The sequence below is a fragment of the Sycon ciliatum genome, chromosome 4 (genome assembly GCF_964019385.1).
Source record: "Sycon ciliatum chromosome 4, ocSycCili1.1, whole genome shotgun sequence".
In the NCBI taxonomy this organism is placed as follows: domain Eukaryota; kingdom Metazoa; phylum Porifera; class Calcarea; order Leucosolenida; family Sycettidae; genus Sycon; species Sycon ciliatum.
The window spans coordinates 19,754,781-19,772,748 of NC_088646.1; the positions used below are offsets into that span (position 1 = coordinate 19,754,781).

Here is a 17,968-nt window from a genome sequence, read left to right on the forward strand (position 1 = left end):
ATACCCATGTTAGCCGTCATCGCGTCAGTCGTCTCTGCCCTGCCTCCCCCGTCCCTGAAATCTCTTCTCTTCCAGATCCAAAAGCGCAAGGGCGCTGATGTACGTATACTGGAAGCACTCACGGAACTAATACAAGACGGATTGTTGAGAAAACACAAGGCGTCGTCAACAGAAACGATACTCCCAGTGGTAGTCTACTGCCCTTGGGGGGGGGGGGGGGGGGCGATGTGCACTCGAGAACACAGCTTTGTGCCATCCGTGACCTCTCCATGGTGATTTGTCACTTCTGTGGTTGTTGTTAGACGGGGGCAATACACGGTCAACACGTGGTCATCACGTCGCGCGATTGGCAAGAAGCCAGCGTTTGTGTCAAGCGGAGTATTCGGAACTGAGAAACTGTGTTCGTTGGTGTTCCTCGACCTGACCGAGGTGCATGTGTCAGGTGTCATGGATCGAAGTGACAAAGTTGCAAAGCAGGTGATACTGCTGAAACTGGCCTGTCGCTGGTTGATGGGCGGTTACCATGGTTACTCTATAAGTATAAGACTATAACTTAAGCTAGCATCCTTTGACAAGAACGGTGGCGATACTCTGAGTTACTCTGCTGTTCTTAGCGTAGAGAAGCAGCACTCTACATGACATTCTTTAGCGGCGCAGAACTTTCCGGCGGAGTCCGACTGAAGTACTAGTAAGGCGAATCCCATCGGGGAGTGTGCATTACAACTGCAAGTAGTTTGAATTCAAACTCCTTCACGGCTTCATCAGGTGAGTAGGCTTGATGGCTCCTTTACTAGATTCTGTCACTTGCCTCAGAGCGACACATGTTCAGCGTGCCAGCAGGTGTCCGTGATGTCGAACGGTGTCATGTCGGATACTCCGCGATCCGGCGAACCCACCACTGCACTGCAGAGTGTGGTAGATCTACATGGTGTGGAGTAGCAAGTCTCTGCTACTCGAGTCTCCCATGCCCATCCCATCGCCGCGCGGATCGCCACAATGGCACAAACAATCACCATGATCACATTGCAGTTCGACCTCTGTGTGTGTTCCAGCCAAGTCACCAGGGTATGCAGTCAGCATCGCCACAGCCCAAACAACTACTGCCAGTGGCAGTACAGTCTACACCGTCTACAGGGCCAGGCGTTCCTGGACACCACAGAGTGCAGAGAGGTCAAGCGTAGATCTCCTCGACAACATGCACATCTCGACACGGTTTTTGGTCAGCCACCGACCATAATCAGTGTCTTCTTGCAGTAACGGCGGATGGTAACGCTTCCTCCAGTCCGGAGGTGCTAGCTACATGACTGTACTTCTATTATAGTAGTATTAGTATGGCGATTCTTGGCACCATCGTGAGCGTAACTATTATTACTTGACTGGAATATTGTAGACAAAAACATTCGTGTTCATTCAGCTTGCATCGATGATCCCAACAGCCAAAGCCCGTCGATTCGTGGCACTACCACGGGTTTGCCACTTCGCGTATTACCTGGCCATCCTCTTCTCTACCCTCAGTCAATCAGGATCAGCATATGAACATCATCATAGCAGTCCACTTGTCGTCCTCCCCAAACTACGTTCAGACCGCGCAGCTCCGCAGTTCGAAGTTACGAAAGAAAAGTTGGCCCAGTATTCTTTCGCTTTGGTCGTTCCGAGTTTATCAGATCCCGCATTCCTTCAAGCTCGCATAGGCACTGAATTGTCCGTGGAAAGGTGGAACAAGGAGTTGGCTCCACAAGGATTTCAGTTACGTTTGTCGCATGTTATTGAATCTCAACGCAGCTCATGGCTGACGATTTCGTCGCTGGCGGCGGCCGTTGCGAGCCGGGACGACGAGTTGGTGGCCATCAGCGGATTGGTATCATCGGGAATTGTTCGCGCCGTGACTCCGATAAGTCAAGTAGCTCAGCTGGCAACGCTCAGCATTGCAGCCAGCGATGTAGACCTGACGGACGGAATTGCGCCGAACTTCTTTCGTCTGAGTCAACCGAACGGCGATCTAGCTACGGCAATGGTGGAGGTCGTGCTGTCATACGGTTGGACGGAAGTGGTACTGCTTCACTCGGATTCGTTCAACGGAGCAGGATTCCGCAGCAGGTTTCTGGAGGCAGCTGCGGGGCATAACATTGCAGTGAAGTTGGTTTTTGACATTGCTGACAATGGTGAGGATAGTCCATCAGCGCAGACAGAGGACTCTCTGCGTAGTGTAGCGACCAATGGCAGTCGAATAATCGTCACAAGTCTTCCACTATCGACGCTGGAACAAGTGCTGCGAGTTGCTAAGTCATTGGATCTGTTATCAGCGGGTTATGCCTGGATCTGTGCCCAGCTAGATACTGGTACTGGGCTAATGAGCGAAGAGCTTGCCACAAATCTCAATGGAACCCTGTGGCTCAGGCCAAACGTGGGTCAAAAGGCGCGGCAAGCATTTGTTTCACAACTCGCAAGCCGGGACGATGCACTTGTGCCGCATGACGACTCCGTCCTGTCCCTCCATTCGATGTATGCGTACGATTCAGTCACCGCCATTGCACGGGCAGTTGCAAAGTGTCACGGAAAGGCTGCAGGACGTGCTGGAACTGTTACGGGAAATACGAAATCTTTGTCTGGACTAACCATGCAGCCAACTGCCATGTCAAGCTGCGTCCTCCATTGCTTACGGTCGGTGAAAATAACCAGTGTCACCGGGGAATTGATAGACTTTGCTAAGCCTGGTGATCGCAAGGCAGCGGAGTACGACTTGGTGAACCCTTCGCAGGGGACGTCAGTGCGTGTTGGAGAGTGGACGGACCAGCGGAGACTTGATATATCCACCGATGCAGTTATCCAATGGCCTGGAAACAACACGCTCAGACCTACCGGCGGCCTTGTGTTTGGTCACACTCTCAAAGTGCTAGTTCCTATTTCCAAACCATTTGGCTATGTCCCAGGATTTCAGCGGACGCGAGGTTCTTCCGACATCATTCCCGAATTCAACTTCACGAATGAGGACTTTTCAGGCGTTGCCATTGATTTCTTCAAGGCAGTTGCGGCCCGCGCAGGCTTCCGCTACGAGCTGCATCTGTATCCGTTCGAGACGTGGACTAAAATGGTTGCTCTCGTAGGCGATGAGACTTCGCCCTGGGACATGGCTGTGGGCAGCATCACAGTCAACAAGGCACGCGCGCAAACAGCCAACTATACGTGCTCCATCTACCTGTCAGGCCTGCGCATGCTGGTGCTGCGACCAACGGAAGTCAACTCCAGCCTGTGGGCGTTCATCTTACCACTCGACTGGTCGCTATGGGTGACACTAATCGGCATGTTCTTCTTCGTCGGTGTTTTGATGATTGCACTGGACCGAGATGGGGTGACCTATCAGAAGAACGACTGCGGGCTGCCGATTTCTGACTCCATGTTCTTCTCCTTCAGCAGCTTTTTCTTCACACAGGAATCTGACAACATCCAGAAGCCCTTTGGCCGTGTATTCATCAGCGTTGTGCTGTTTGTGGTACTGATCCTGGTAGCCGCGTACACAGCTCAGCTGTCCTATTACCTGTCGATGCGCACGGGACAGGAACCTGTGGAGGAGTTCTCAGACCTGCACACAGAATGGGTTGGCATTCGCTTCGGAGGCACTAGCTACGTGTACGTCACGCAGGAGCTGGGGTTTCGGAACATTCGCGTCGTGGGCGGCGTGGCGGATGCGTTGGCTGCGCTGAGAAACGGTAGCATAGCGGCGTACATTGCTGATATACCGCATCTCGAAGCAATCGTAGCAACGGAATGTGATACAATGCTGAATGGGAGATTGGTAAGATGTTTGTGTTTGTGTAGATTTATATAATGTTTGCATGAAGTGTGAAGTGGACAAACTTGGCACCTTTACTTCATTTTGGGTTTCACTACTTTAAAATCTCCTCTCTCCTCTCTCCTCTCTCCTCTCCGAAACCTGCTGAGAAGGTATAGATGTTTTCCTAGGAATGAGGGCCTGGATCCAGAGGATTCCATCCCGCGACAGCGCGTCCACTACAGCGCGAGGCATTTCAGCGCGACCACTTCAGCGCAAGGCATTTCAGCGCGAGGTAGTGTCAGCGCGAGGCACTTCAGCGCGAGGTAATGTCAGCGCAAGGCACTTCAGCGCGATGCACTGTCAGCGCGAAGTAACGTCAGCGCCAGGCACTTCAGCTCATATAATGTCAGCGCGGAGCACTTTCACGTGTACTATAATACGCAGTATCTTACGCATTATCGTACGCACGGAATTAGTGGTCTCGTCTGCACTCTCGCTAGCGGAATTTGGTGATTTGGTGATTATTTGACAAACTTGTTTTCACATAGTTTGAATTATTATTTTAGTTGGCATATAGCGATATGACAAGAGAATCCGTAGATTAGAAATGATAAAGTCGACCAACATTCGAAAACAAATTCAAAATTAGTAATTTCTCCATTTGCACGTCTGATTTCCAGGACGCGAACTCGATCGTTAAGTCGAGTGTATGAAGCTTTCCCGACTGGGATGCGCTGGCCAGCTTGCATCTGGCCGGCAAGAAGCTCCGTACGCGAAGCCTCCATCTTCAGTTGCTCCAACAGCACCCATACGTTGGGGTGGGTGATGTTCACCTTTCGGCTAAATCGATAGTGCCATCCCTCAACACTGTTGTTGGTCCTGACGTCCCTTCCATGGCAGCACCACAGCGACATCGGAACGTTAGCATTCTCAATCCAACCAATCGAAGGCGGCTGTGACCTGGTCTTCTGGCAGGAATGGCAATGCCATCAGTTGACGACAGCAGTCCTGTAGGTTACCAGCACTGTTAAGTTCCTGCATGCCGGCTGCCGGCTAATTGGTGCCCGTACGTACATTTACGTGTACGGCGCTGAAGTGCCTCCCGCGGAAAAAATCTGCGCTGAAGAAATTGGCGCTGACATGTCCCGCGCTTAAAAATTTCGCGCTGAAATCATCGGCGCTGTCAAGACACTGCGCTGAAATGGCACCGAGCTGAAATGCCTCGCGCTAAGGCGGTCGCGCTGAAGTGCACCGCGCTAACATGGACGCGCTGTCGCGGGAGGTTACCATCCAGAGCCATGGTGACTTCCCCCTGGCAATCAGGAAACGTTTGAGCATGTGTTTCTGTTCAATTTGGGTTGTTGAGTTTCCCAGGTTTTACCACATATTCTAGCTCTGCCGTGAAATTGGCTTTATGTGAACAGTCGACAGAATAGTCTGTCAAATGGTTGTCAACACACGCTGCACATTACATACTCTACGACTCGTATCTAGCTGGAAACTATCCTATCGCAACTTGCAAACCAATTATCTCCTCTCTCATCTTCACTCGCAGTTCATAAGCGGAGGCGGATTTGCAAGATGTGACAGAACTGTATGCAGCTAGATAGAGGGTGTGATGTGCGGCTTGTGTTGACCACCATTTGACTGATTACAGAGAGCTGCATGACTGTGCAGTCTTGAAACCACAGGCACAGTTAGCCTAGCCCACAGAAGCCGGTGCATTCACTGAAATTACTGTTTTCACTCTATTGTTGTGTGCCTGATTTCAGATCTTCACGCAGCAGTATGCCTTTGTGGCCAAGAAGAATGCATCCTGGCTGAGCGAGGTCGACAAAGCAATCAGCGTGCTCCTGAATAAAGGCGTGATTGCCAAGAACTTTCGCGATGCAGTGCCAAACATGTGTCCCGAAGTGGTGAGCATCGACACCATCAAGCCACTAACGATGAAAGACTTGCTCTCCCTAGTCATACTGGTTGGTGTGACGGCAGGCGTCAGCGTTATCGGCAAGCTCTTCGTTCTCCTGACTCGCAAGCGGCAGAGAAAGCGCCGCGTCAGCAGCCTGGCTGGTGTTGGAGCTCTGAAGCGGCCTTCCAACGCCGAGCCCAGCTCTGACTGGCCGTACAAGTCAGACTCCCGAGACTCCGGAGTTTCCAGTATGCTCAGCGCATCGTGCGCTTCAAGGAATAGCAAGGATGCATTTAACATGCGTCGTGCGTCTTCATTCGGCAGCTTCAAGTTTCTTTCCGACACAGCTCCTTTAGTATCGAATGCACCTAAAAATAGAGTCCTCTTCCAAAGCTCGGTGAATGCAGGCGAGAGCACTCCACTTTCTGCTTCTTCAGACGGCGTATTCGACTTCAAACAGACTGCTGAGACTGCACTTGTGTAGCCATCAGCTCGCTGTCTTTCAAAGACGTCAGCTTCCCGTCATTGAGTTTCCGTATTTATTTTTCAATTCAAACCAAACTATTGACAGAGATATCTCCAGCTTTAATTTAATTTTCGAATATATTTTTGTTAGTCCATTTAGAATAAATCCCATCTTCATTTGCGATTTTGCTTTGGGGTCACTATAATTATTGCAGCATGCAATTAGGAACATTTGCTTCAAATGAAGCTTTTTAAAAGCAAATTGGTGCCGACCAGAGCCATAGCCATGGATGCTTGCTGTGGAGTGTTTCTGTTTCTAGAAATTTGGAAGACATGTTTTCTGGGCTTGCTGCATGTCCTGTAGTTATTTGGCTGACCAGCAGTCTCATGGTGCACCATCACCTACTGTGGCTTGTGATCATGCAGATTCACATGTGTCACCGTAGCTGCTACCAAGTCTTCGTGCCTGACTTCTTGTTGTTGTGCATTGTCAGAGAGCGCTGATTTATGCTCCCTAGTGCATACCAAGCGGTGGTGTAAACCGAATAGTACTCTCAAGGGCCTCTGCCAGTTAGCAACCATGGCCAAGGGCTAGCCTAGCCTCGGCGTACTTGGTGCCAGCCAATAAGTGATAGCAAGGATCCACAACCTCGTGTGCTCTTGGTGCCAGCCAACCATTAGTCTGCGAGAGAGAGATTCGAAGAGGTGGAGGGGGGGGGGGGGAGGGGCAGTGTTCTAGCGAGGAAAAAAAAGATTGGAGGGGGGGGGGGGGGTTGGCTTAGATGTGATCGCCACTCTCAATTGAATTGCAGTCATGTGTTAGGTTGTCTTATCAGTGGCCCTCCTTTCAACGGTTTAGAACTACGAGGTCCCCAAGTCTGACCCTTGCTTCTACATAATTTTAGTGTTTTTTAAATGTTGACCATGAGTCACCCTGTTGGAATGCCTCCACAGGCGTATTGGAAAGGATCAGGTTTCATTTTGTTCCCTTATCATGCACCACATCTAGGTGCAATACTCCCAAGTAATTCGCACCCAAAACCCGATGATACGTCCCGGTACATATATGCACTGCACATGCATGTAATACATTCTGCAGTATCAGCATGCATCATAACACTCAAATGTTCCTGACCACATCATCAGCATCACCTTAATCGCGTCGGTCACACTGCGGCGTCACACGTGTTATCACTTCACTGAATACGAGCCCCAATGCCACAGGGACCAGGCTAGGTAGCTAGCGGTAGCCTGTGGGAGATATTTTACTATCTCCCATGCCATGGTGTGCTTTCCTTCTTCAACAATGACAACGACGTGCTACACTTGCCGCTGGTAAGTAGAGTGAGAATCCAAGCTAGGCAGCACTTCACCGACAGCGAGGGATATAACCACCGGCAGAGTGCTGTGGCAAGAAGAATCAATACTACTCGTCCTGTGTGATAACACATGTCTCTGACAGTAAGACAGATCTTTCGCAGGTGGTGCAAGTCACTGAGATCTACAATCATACATGTACACACGTGGACACACAGGCACCAAGGCAGTGGTGAGATCCAGTGCCTCACGGTTCGGGTCGGGCGCGTAAGAGGTGGTGCTTTGCTAATCATGAGATAAACAGAGCCAGAGTCTGTGTAATGATATTGTAGGCCGAGTAGTCGGGGACTAGCTAATGGTCGCATCCACCTACATGTGCACGATTGTTATGATGCTATTGTCCACAATGTGCACAGCTGCACACCATCTGATTATCATTGATTTCACCCACCTGACTTGTGAGTTGTGTGGCCGTCGACGGACGGTGTCAGCGGTACCGAGATGGAGAGATCGAGAAGTCGTCACGCCTCTTTGCATAGCTGTAGACTTAGCGTAAGCTTTAATGTCAGCTTTGTGAAAGGTTATCTGCTCAGTACCAGGACAGAGAGTAGTAGATCTACTAAACATTCACATAATAATATGCAGATCAGTAGGTACTGCGATCCACACTGCCTACTGTAGCCATTCACGCAGTACTAGAACTGCATGGCCGTTCGAGTCAAGACCGCTGCGTGGTGCCTCACCTTGATATGTATGTTTGTAGGGACTACATCATACACGTAGAGCTGAATAGCTGATCCATTCTGTGAAATTAGAACAATGCAAGCCGGGGATTGGGAATAACGTTGAAGAGAGAAAAAAGAAAGAGAGAGATAGATAGAGAGAGAGAGAGAGAGAGAGAGAGAGAGAGAGAGAGATAGATAGATAGATAGAGAGAGAGAGAGAGAGAGAGAGAGAGAGAGAGAGAGAGAGAGAGAGAGAGAGAGAGAGAGAGAGAGAGACAGAGACAGAGACAGAGACAGAGACAGAGACAGAGACAGAGACAGAGACAGAGACAGAGACAGAGACAGAGAGAGAGAGAGAGAGAGAGAGAGAGAGAGAGAGAGAGAGAGAGAGAGAGAGAGAGAGAGAGAGAGAGAGAGAGAGAGACAGAGAGAGAGAGACACAGAGAGAGGCACAGAGAGAGAGACACAGAGAGAGAGAGACAGAGAGAGAGACAGAGAGAGAGAGAGAGAGAGAGAGAGAGAGAGAGAGAGAGAGAGAGAGAGAGAGAGAGAGAGAGAGAGAGAGAGAGAGAGAGAGAGAGAGAGAGAGAGAGAGAGAGAGAGAGAGAGAGAGAGAGAGAGAGAGAGAGAGAGAGAGAGAGAGAGAGAGAGAGAGAGAGAGAGAGAGAGAGAGAGAGAGAGAGAGAGAGAGAGAGAGAGAGAGGGAGAGAGAGAGAGAGCCAAGAGACTATAATAGTTATTATGAATCTGAAACTCCAACTGGCGCATTCAAACCATTCACCTGCTGCTACCACCTGCTTGTAATCTCTCCTCGACTTCACTACCACGACTACATATTTTACTTGAAAACTTCATCCTCCTTCTCCTCCGGTCCCGCTTTTCGATCTGTGGAAATGGTCATCTATCCCCTACATACATGTGCACATTTGAGCTCGGGTAGGCTATCACAAGCTTGCCCACGCCATATTCAGTTCATGTGTCCTCTTGAACTTTAGAGTGAACATACTACAGCATAATGGACATGTTCCGTTTCCAGAGGGCATTGTGCATGGCACGGTACTACCTGTACAATGCAGACATGTACTGATGCAGGGATAACTCAACAGCATGCAGCATAAATTAATAATTATGACTTCATCGTTGCGGGTGCGATCTCACAGTCAGTCATATCCAGTTAATTCCCCTTTCCGCAGGTCCTTGAAGCACGTTCGGTTCCCATCCATATGCGTCATAATCATGCATTCAAGCCTGCAAAAAGCTTGGGCGTGACAAGTACTAGTAAGCACAATCTGCATACAATGCATGGACATGCACATGACATACATGACTGATTGTACATGTACATGTACGTACCGGTGCTGTATTGTAAACAGTGACACTCAATGAAATCCGATCGGGTGACTTAATGTGTCGCTCCAGATCTGTAAAAACACAGGGCTAGGCTGTGCACTCGTTCAGGATCTAGGAGTCGGACGCTAGCTTATTCTTATTATCACGAGGAGATCGGATTTCATTGAGCGTGGCTGCATTTCACGATGTGCAACAACTATCGATAGCATGAGTCTCATCCCCACTGGCACATGAGAATATGAAGCCCAGTCACTTGTGTGGTCTGCGGCATGCACGTATGAGGTAGATGTGAAGGGACTAATGACACCTGGCCGTAGGTCATTAGACAAGAGTACTCTTGCTAGTAATAAGGTGTTTTAATACAGTTTTAAACAATAAGAGGACACAGTTTGCAATAGCCCAGCTCAGTAGGCTGAGTACGCTGTGCATACAGGACACGTAGGAGCTCCCACTGCGCTGACCCCAGTGTCGGAACACTGAGTGCTGAGCTTAGTAACCAACTGTCAACTGTCTAGGTGAAGACTGGTAAGTGGTAGGATTGTGTCACCAGAGAATGTGCCTGTCAAAGTTAGTTATTATCACCTCCAACTATACTACTAGACTCCTAGCACCTGTACTGTAGGCTGTCCCTGGCCGGCTGTGTCATGGCGGCGGTGTGCAGGGTGAGGGGCTAACGTGATTTGTACTGACTCTGTGCTGATACGATACTTCTCTGTTCGACACGACTGGATAATTATGCACAATATGCACAGTGTGGACAGTCTTGTATAACTACAAAGTCATCTTCATCCACGACAGCACCTGCAAATCTTCATTGGTCAGTAAAACAGCAGCCCAGGGCACGTCGTCCGGTGACAGTCACCGAACGTAACGTCGTTACAATGCGAGTACAACAAACTCTCCTCCTCCATTGTTGTATTAAGAAACAGCCGAATGGCACCGTTCACAGTTTTATTGATATTTACTGTACTTCATAAGAGTATGATGCATGTCATCCGTGACCACTGGCCTGGCCCACTGCACTCGCATCTACGGATCCAGTCTCTGCACACGCCTAAAACCTGCGCGGTCCTGCGGGGACGGAAGCTTGCAGAACCTACGTCGCTTCGGAAGAATTCAAGATGGACATCCATATCCATGATCCCACCCGTAGGAAGATGGACATCCCACCCGTATCCGGGCTTGGTCCTCTGACGAGGAAGCTGCAAGGCTCGGGACAGCCGACTTGTCTGGTTTCACCGGACGAGAAACGCCGTAACGTTAGATGGTCAGTGGAAAATCTCGGAATTATTTTCCGCAACGGTAGTTTTCCTGGCGTGCTGTCGATGACACACAGACGAAGAAACGCAGCTAGCATCGACAGCCGACGACAGGTGCGAGCTAATTCGCCCTCCTGTGAATAACACTTGGGGACGTAGAGGTGTGTACACCACCAACAAAGGTGGTCCGGTGAGCAGACTGTGGAGGTGCACTTACGCTGTGAGCGATGTTTTGTCGACCTGAAAATCGAATCACCAGATCATTTCAATCCATTCGGCTGAACGGGCGAGCAATCGACAGCAGTATTATTTCGCAATACGTGGATTCTATCGCCGAGGTTTCCTCGTTCAGCGGACGCAACTAACTTGAACAAATGAGTGCGGACATAATGTGTCGGATACCCGGTGCGGGTTGTAAGAAGTTAGTCGCACTGGTCGCTGGTATCATGCTGGGTATAATGTTGACATGCCAGTCGTCTTCAGCTAAGCCCACCGGTGGTCCGGTTCAATTGGCGACAAGAAACTATTCGGTGGAGGTAGTGCTGCCTGTTCCCGAAGATCCTGTCTCAAGACAGATCATTGCTGCCGTAAGATTGGCCATCGAACACAGCAACAGTCAACGACTGGCTGGCATCGGATGCCAGCTTGTGATCGGGTCGATCATTGATTCATTCCAGGATGCCTGGTCGACCACTGCCAGCCTGGTGAGCGCCGTGCAGGCGCGGAACGGCAGCGAAACCGCCGCTGTCCTGGGTTTGGTGTCGTCCAGCTCTGTGCGAGCACTCACACCAGTCAGCCAGGTGACTGGACTGCCCATGCTGAGCATTGCAGCGAGCGATTCAAGTCTAACCAAGGGCATTACTCCCAACTTGTACACAATGTATCCAAGAAACGAAGAGCTCCCGCTGGCAGTGGTAGAGCTTATCGGCTTCTACAGCTGGACCGAAGTGGTGTTGCTGAATTCCGACACCCATTACGGCGTGAGTTTTCGAGAGATGTTCTCCGACTTTGCTGCCGAGAAGAGTATAAACGTCAGTTACCTTGGCAACATTGACTATACTGGCGATGTGCCGTCACAGCATGTGTACAGTGTACTGGAACAGGTGAAACGCGTGGGGACGAAGATCATCATCTGTAACCTGGCCATGGGGCACATGCAGCCAGTTCTCACAGCAGCCAAACAGCTGGGTCTGTTCTCGTCCAGCTTTGCCTGGATCGGCACGGACTACAGCTACGGCTTGGATCTGCTCAGTGCCAAGCTGCGAAATGAGAGTCTACACGGCATGCTGTGGCTCAGGCCGGAAGTCCACGCCAGTGCGAGAGAATCTTTCCAGCAGATGCTCCACTTGCCAACGAGCCCAGGAAGTAAAGATAACTTATCACTGCTGTCAATGTATGCGTACGATGCTGTCTCGGGCTTGGCCGCTGCTGTGGATGACTGCTGTAGTAATGGGACATTGAACACTCCTGACTTGGTCAGATCTAGCAGTCTGCTGGACAAAGTACAGTTGGGACCGACGTTCATATCAGCGTGCGTACTCGATCGACTTCCCAGCATCAATTTCACCAGCACCACAGGGGAGACACGCGACCTGTCCAAGCGATTCTCCGTTCTCAACACGCCGCAGTCCTCGCGGTTTGAAATCGTCAACATCGTGCACGGCTCTGCCGTGTTGATCGGACAGTGGTCTCCGTTATCGCGCTTAACAATCGATGCAGAGAAGGAAGTGGTATGGCCGGGGAACACCATACAGATGCCGGCGGGCAGAGTACTGCTGCAGGGCCTTCTTAAAATCCTCGTACCAGTCTACTCGCCGTTCAGCTTCATAGCTGGTGTAGACGAGCGTCCCGGTGATGAGAACAGCAAGCCATTGTCGAACTACAGCCAGGATCAGTACGAGGGCATCGCGGTGGACATCATGCGGCGAGCGGCGCAAGCGGCCGGTTTCTCTTACCAGTTCTATCTGTACCCGTACTCCAGCTGGACGGCCATGGTTGCGCTGGCCGGCAACAAAAGCAACGAGTGGGACCTGGCCATCGGTGGAATCACGCTCACCAAGGAGCGCTCCAAGACATGCGACTTCACACGCTCCGTGTACTTGACAGGACTGCGCATGCTGGTGCTGCGACCGACCGAAGTCCAGTCGAGCATCTGGGCATTCGTGTCACCGTTCAGCTGGAAAGTGTGGCTGGTCCTGTTCATGATGTTTATTGCGGTCGGACTTCTCATGCTTTACTTCGACCCTGCCGGTGTGAATTTCCGAAAAAATAGTGGTGTGCCGCTATCTGACTCTATGTTCTACTCATTCAGCAGTTTCTTCTTTACACAGGAGACAGATGGACTGCAGGCGCCGATGGGAAGACTCTTCAGTGGTACTGTTCTCTTTGTGGTGCTCATCATCTCGGCGGCGTACACCGCTCAACTCTCGTACTACCTCTCAACGCGTGAAGGTACCAGGTCGGTGGAAGAGTTTGCGGACCTGCCGTCGGTGTGGGTGGGTGCGGCGTACGGCGGTTCTATCTACCCCTATGTTACCCAGGAGCTGGGCCTGCGTAAGGTGCGCACGGTTACCGGTGACGAGGCCGTACTTGCAGCGTTGCGCTCCGGCCAGATAGCGGCATTCATATCTGACATACCATCACTGGAAGGTGTAGCGGCCAAGGCCTGTGACACTTATGTTACTGGAAGAATGGTGAGTAAAGTTCTATGTGAGTATTGCTCATGTGTGCAATATTTTACCGATTTACAATGCTATACTAATTCCCCAAACTTTGGTATCCACCCCAGGGGGGGGGGGGGGGTTATAGATATCATCAATAACATCCCTTGGGATCTGTGACCCTCAGACAGCTGGATTGGGTCTGAAAGAACGATCAAGCACCAGAATCAGATGGTTTCTCAGGTACATCAGTAAAAAGTAGTGTGTCCGCTGCTAGTAAGTTGCCGACTCGGGCTTCAAATACCGTAGCTGTCAGAGTAAAGTCAGAGCCTGTAGCAGATGGTAACGCACACCCACCCTTCTGACCAACGTTTTGACTAAGCATTCCACCACATTTTTTACCAAACGTAATCCAGAAACTGATGGTCCAGCACTTTTACTTTTTCTGTCGTTTCCCTTTCTTCCGGCCTGCTCACTCACTGCTCAGACCTACACCCAACAGTATGCATTTGCTGCCAAGAAGGACGCGCCATGGCTGGACGAGGTCAACCGTGCCATCAGCATTATGCTCTCCAATGGAACGGTATCACAGCTCTTCTCCAAGTACGTACCGAGCACCTGCTCTAAAGTGACCAGCATTGACAACATCAAGCCGCTGACGCTCAAGGACTTGACCTCCCTGGTGCTGCTGGTCGGCGTTGCGGTTGTCCTCAGCGTGGCTGGTAAGGTGACCTACATGCTCTTCATCTATCCCAAGAAGAAGCGTCGCTACGCGAGGATAGTCGACGAAGCCAGTTCAGTGGCCACCAAGTCCAGTCAGAAGTCCAGCACAACACTGCTCGAGTCCGACTCATCGAGGGGTGATTCTGGTGTAGCAGACGTGCAGCCATACCCAACAGGGAGCCGCGCAGCATTTGAATCCCGGCCATCCTCGGCAGCCCCGGGCTTGTTTCAGCTGCGAGAGATCAATGCCGCGAATAGCTTGGACAGCGGCGGCACCATTCAGTCCCCGTTCACCGTCCAGCATCCGGGCAGTGAGGACTCGAGGGAGTTGCCGGTGCCAGACGTTGCAAATGTATGAGGCATGCGCGTGGGCGACTGCAGTGTACAGGGCCCTGATTGGACACGCCGGTGTCAGCCCCAGCACCAAGCTATACCTCAAGAACCTCACAACACTTCCTGCGGCCATTGATGAAGCCATGGCAAAAGATACGGCACTAAGAGTAGGCTCCGATGAGTCAATATTGATGCATTCTGCACTGATGTACAAACTGTTTTATGCCCGGGCCACACGCATGTACGCAGAGCATGCACTGAATGCACACTGTGATAGATCGGAACACTAAAAGCGTGTACTATTTACTTGAACTCAAGGTTTGCACGGCCACTCCCTGTCCCTGCTCACACCCTATAGGTTTGTGCTGCTCCGTATTCAACACGGTCTATATTATTTAATTTTTTAAGAACACTTGAATGTTGTTTATCATCACGTTCACCAGATTTAGCAGTAGTAATTCTGTGCTGTAGATTGTCCCGCTAAACAAACAAACAAACCGAAGGGACCAACAGCAAACCCACGCCCTATCACCCTCCTCAATATTACCATCCGCAAAGTCATATCTCTTATTGTTCTAAACCGAATATCGAAGCAAGTGTCTAGCTTCCTCGGGCCCACTCAATCTAGATTTCGGACAGGCCGCAGCGCTAGTGACGTGGTATGATGCATCCGATGGCTTGCAGATAAAGCAACTCGATACGACTGGGACTGCCGCATGCATGTACTAGGACTAGATATGTCCCATGCTTTTGACACACTTGACCGAGCGAAGGTAGTGGAAGTCATGGCGTGCATTGCGGGTTCAGATGAGGTGCGTATGATTCAACACCTGCTGTATCGTACCTATGTAGCAGTCAAGATCGGCAGGAAGGAATTCAATACCTTCGAAGCCAATATCGGGACTCCGCAGGGAGATGGGCTCAGCCCGATACTGTTCGTTTGTTACCTGGAGGCTGCCCTGCGGGAGTGTTGAGACCGCTTCCCTCCAAGGCTAGCGCATGATAACATGGTCCCACCAGAGACAGGATACTAGTATGCGGATGATGTTAAGGGGAAGTTAAGGCAAAAATTAAAATTGCACCAGTTGTAGTATTCGGGGTGCTGAGTCGAATGGTCTTGGTCCGAGGAAGCTGAGGCGCTCCCTTCCTACTTGAATCCCAATCGAACTCGCGCACTTCCACCGAAACTGGGTGACTGCGCCCTACTAGATGGGGATTTGTATGCAAAATGTCACTAAAAGCGCCGTTTCGTTCTTATAAAAGCACGGATGACCGCGATTGGCCCATATGTTGTAGTCTTTTGGACGCTGAGTCGACTGGTTTTGGTCCGAAAAGGCTGCGATGCAGCGTTCCTCCTTTATTCCCAATCGAACATGGTTGAACAAGTGGTCACGTGCTCCTGCGTACACCAGTCAGCTGGTCACCGTGCCTGCAGGGTACAAGTTACTAGCCTGTTTGACCTTTTTTGGGTGTAGTCCTGTCACTCGAGTTGAACTCGAGTTGAACCTTGGTGTGAAAGTATTAGTTGTCGCCTGCTGGCGTGGTGACCAGGTGATTTGGGCACCCAGGAGCACGTGACCACTTGTTCAACCATGTTCGATTGGGAATAAAGGAGGAACGCTGCATCGCAGCCTTTTCGGACCAAAACCAGTCGACTCAGCGTCCAAATGACTACAACATATGGGCCAATCGCGGTCATCCGTGCTTTTATAAGAACGAAACGGCGCTTTTAGGGCGCGTTCAGACTACCGATAAAAAGTGACCGATAGGGAAAGTCGCCAAGGTGATTTGATCACGTGACGTTACTGGCACGTTACCGGTGGGAAAGTTTTACTGCCGCGGCTGATGCGGCAGTAAACTTTTACCGGCAGTAAAAAAGTGCTCAGGCTGCATGCGCGCTGCGAAAAAAAAGGGAAAATCCCTTGTCAGTGCCGCGGTGAGAGCTGAAAACTTCACGGTCACGTTAGTTTGTTATCGGTAGTGTGAATGTCCTTCACGGTTTATCGGCATTCACGGTTTGACGGGGTTCACGGTAGTCTGAACGCGCCCTTAGTGACATTCTGCATACAAATCCCCATCTAGTAGGGCGCAGTCACCCAGTTTCGGTGGAAGTGCGCGAGCTCGATTGGGATTCAAGTAGGAAGGGAGCGTCTCAGCTTTCTCGGACCAAGACCATTCGACTCAGCACCCCGAAGACTACAACTGGTGAAATTTTAATTTTTGCCTTAACTTCCCCTTTAAAACTTCCTGTCCCGTACACTCTCTTGGCTCAAGGAAGATTTGCCCACGGTAAGCGCCACACTCGTGGCCTGGGGTCTGAAAGTAAAGAGACAAAGACAGAATGGAATCCATACATCCTGTACACACACCTTGTACACACTCTCTCTAACGGTCTCTAGGCTACACTGCAATTGATATACATAAGCTCAAATTTTCGGGCAAGGCCCATCATCAGGAATAAGTTTACTGTAGACAGAACAGGGGTTTATATTATATGTGACAAGTACTAGTGGCCAAAGTGTGATGGTATAGCGTAAAATGTTGCAATACCACAGGAAGCGAGATTATAATTCTGTGTGATATGTATGAAGTGAAAATATAGTGCAGTGATAGTGCAGGACTGCTAGCGTGAGTACAAAGCAGAAAAATACACACTTCTAGCAACACTCACACACATACATACACACACACACACACACACACGCACACACACACACACACACACACACACACACACACACACACACACACACACACACAGTGCACACATTCTTGCACAATTTATGGTAATGACAGACATATTTACACATCACCCAACAGTCGCCAACCATTGTCACTGTTCACTGCCGGCTTCCTCTTCCTCATGAATAGTGCCTCCATGATTCTGCGGTCAACGTATGACCGTTGCCTGCGGGCGAGAACTTGCAGATGGGCGAATGGTGAAAACTGCGGTGACGAGGGGAAGGTGTGCTGCTTTTGTCGATAATGGTCTCCCCATGTATATCAATTGCAGTGTAGCCTAGAGACCGTTTGAGAGAGTGTGTACAAGGTGTGTGTACAGGATGTATGGATTCAAGTATTGGCTACAGTGGAGTCTCCAAACCTTGAGGAAAGACCGAATGGATCCACTTAATGGAAAAAATCTGAACAACTTGGGCGAGGGTGATGATATTGTCCACCGCATGAAGAAGGCCTCGCAGGTCTTTGGCAGGATGTTCTCCCCGTGGCATGGGAAGAAGAAGGTATTGGAAAAGTGTAGGCTGAGAATATACATTACAGTGCCCTCAGGATCTCCACCATCCTCTACAATTGTGAGACGTGGGAACTTCCGGAGGGCAACCTGGCATCCCTCGACGTATTCCACTGGAAGCAGCTATGCACAATTCTTGGAATTCGTCGCCCAGACCACATAACGAATGATGCTATGTACCAGAGGTACAGCTCTGAACCGATAT

The 17,968-nt window shown here is 50.4% G+C and overlaps 2 protein-coding genes across 2 annotated transcripts; both read left to right on the forward strand.

The window, feature by feature from the left end:
- Positions 1-1,280: 1,280 nt before the first annotated feature.
- On the forward strand, positions 1,281-6,749 carry LOC135814896 (uncharacterized). Its single transcript, XM_065328094.1, has 2 exons — positions 1,281-3,793; positions 5,545-6,749. Exons 1-2 carry the CDS (start codon positions 1,424-1,426, stop codon positions 6,163-6,165), a joined length of 2,991 nt encoding a protein of 996 aa, XP_065184166.1. The 5' UTR covers positions 1,281-1,423; the 3' UTR covers positions 6,166-6,749.
- Positions 6,750-10,430: 3,681 nt separating this feature from the next.
- Positions 10,431-15,307, forward strand: LOC135814891 (uncharacterized). Its single transcript, XM_065328088.1, has 2 exons — positions 10,431-13,490; positions 13,945-15,307. Exons 1-2 carry the CDS (start codon positions 11,172-11,174, stop codon positions 14,536-14,538), a joined length of 2,913 nt encoding a protein of 970 aa, XP_065184160.1. The 5' UTR covers positions 10,431-11,171; the 3' UTR covers positions 14,539-15,307.
- Positions 15,308-17,968: the final 2,661 nt, after the last annotated feature.